Source organism: Plectropomus leopardus, unplaced genomic scaffold, assembly GCF_008729295.1.
Source record: "Plectropomus leopardus isolate mb unplaced genomic scaffold, YSFRI_Pleo_2.0 unplaced_scaffold16953, whole genome shotgun sequence".
In the NCBI taxonomy this organism is placed as follows: Eukaryota; Metazoa; Chordata; class Actinopteri; order Perciformes; family Serranidae; genus Plectropomus; species Plectropomus leopardus.
Window position 1 is genome coordinate 1 of NW_024618225.1, and position 1,513 is coordinate 1,513.

Here is a 1,513-nt window from a genome sequence, read left to right on the forward strand (position 1 = left end):
AATGTCAAGAAAAAAAGTAAAAAGCTAGTTAAAAAAACGATATTCACAATGATCAGAATTAAATCTAAAATTATGTTACAATTATTAGAATTTTATTCAGCATCTTTCAAGTCTTGTTTGTCTTTTTTATAAATTCAGTTTTCAGGTAATTTTCTTGTACTCTTAACTTCTTTTCGGTGTTTTTGGAAGAAATCAGAGCAGTTTTCTCAGGTTTGAAAGGGTTCATTTGAGTCCCGAACTCTAAGCCTGATTGACATTGCGACGTGTCCTGACGTGTCCTGACGTGTCCCCCTGCAGATGCGAGTGTGTGTGACTCGGAGCTGGGCGCCCCCGGCTGGAGGGAACCTCTGGACTGCGTCCGAGCCTCCGAACTGTGCAACCAGAACAGCCAGTGCAGCTCGCGGTACCGGATCATGCGTCAGTGCCTGTCCGGCGGGGACAAGGAGCGCAGCGCCATGCTGGCCTCCAAGGAGTGCCAGGGCGCGCTGGAGGTGCTGCAGGACTCGCCGCTGTACGACTGCCGCTGCAAGAGGGGCATGAAGAAGGAGCTGCAGTGCCTGCAGAACTACTGGAGCATCCACATGGGCCTGACCGAAGGTAAGACCCGCAGAGCGAACGACGCTCCCGCCGCAGCTCGATTTCCCCTCAGACCAGAGAAAACGTCCCGCACGCAGGAGGACACAGACGCCTGCGCATCCACGGCTGCGTGCCGTTCAGTTTGCGCGGAGCCTCGAGTGCCAACAGTAACTAACGAGCGGGAGGACAACCAGCGTGGAGGTGTTTCTGCTCGGATTCAACGAGAAGGAGCCTCCGAGCGTTTCAAATGGACTTTTTTACAAACTACAATGTGGAAAATTCTAGAAACATTGTAAAATCCTGGAAACATCTTTAAAGCCTAGAAACGTCCTAAAACTCTAGAAAAGTCTTCACGTTCTAAAAATGTCCTAAAATCCTAGAAAAGTCCTTAAATTAAAAAAAATGTCCTAAAATCTTAGTCTCCATAAGGTGTCAGAGACATAAAACAGCATCAAAATAGAGCTTGTTGATCAAAAAAAAGAGCCAGAGGAGGATCCCCCACACCCCGACAGAGGACACAGCTGAGACACTCATGTCCTACAATACATCGTAAGTGCCAAAGTTCTAGAATTGTCCTGAAATCCACGAAATCTCCGAAAACTCTAGAAACAACCTAAAATCTGAGAAAGGTCCAAAATCTAAAAAAGTCATAAAATCCCACAAACATCCTAAAATCCTTGAAAGATGTTTTGGGCCCTGAGATTAAAGAGTGTCCCCGCTCTACATTTCTGTCATTGTTTTTTGATTTTTCACCTGAGTGATGTCACCTGAGTGATGTCACCTGAGTGATGTCACCTGAGTGATGTCACAATGTTTTGTTGTTTCTGCTGCGTTGATTAAGATCTTTTGTTTGTGAAGAGGGGAGATAAATCTGTGGAGGAGCTGCTGACAACAGCTGCTGCTGTCGGTGCTTTAGTTGTTGTTGTTGTTTTAGTTG

The 1,513-nt window shown here is 46.1% G+C and overlaps 1 protein-coding gene across 1 annotated transcript; it reads left to right on the forward strand.

Moving 5' to 3' along the window:
• Positions 1–297: 297 nt before the first annotated feature.
• On the forward strand, positions 298–777 carry LOC121964733 (GDNF family receptor alpha-2-like; the record flags this gene model as incomplete). The annotated part of the gene is made up of 1 exon (XM_042514928.1): positions 298–777. A coding segment is annotated over one exon (480 nt), but the record flags the coding sequence as incomplete, so codon positions are not given.
• Between the last annotated feature and the right edge of the window lie 736 nt (positions 778–1,513).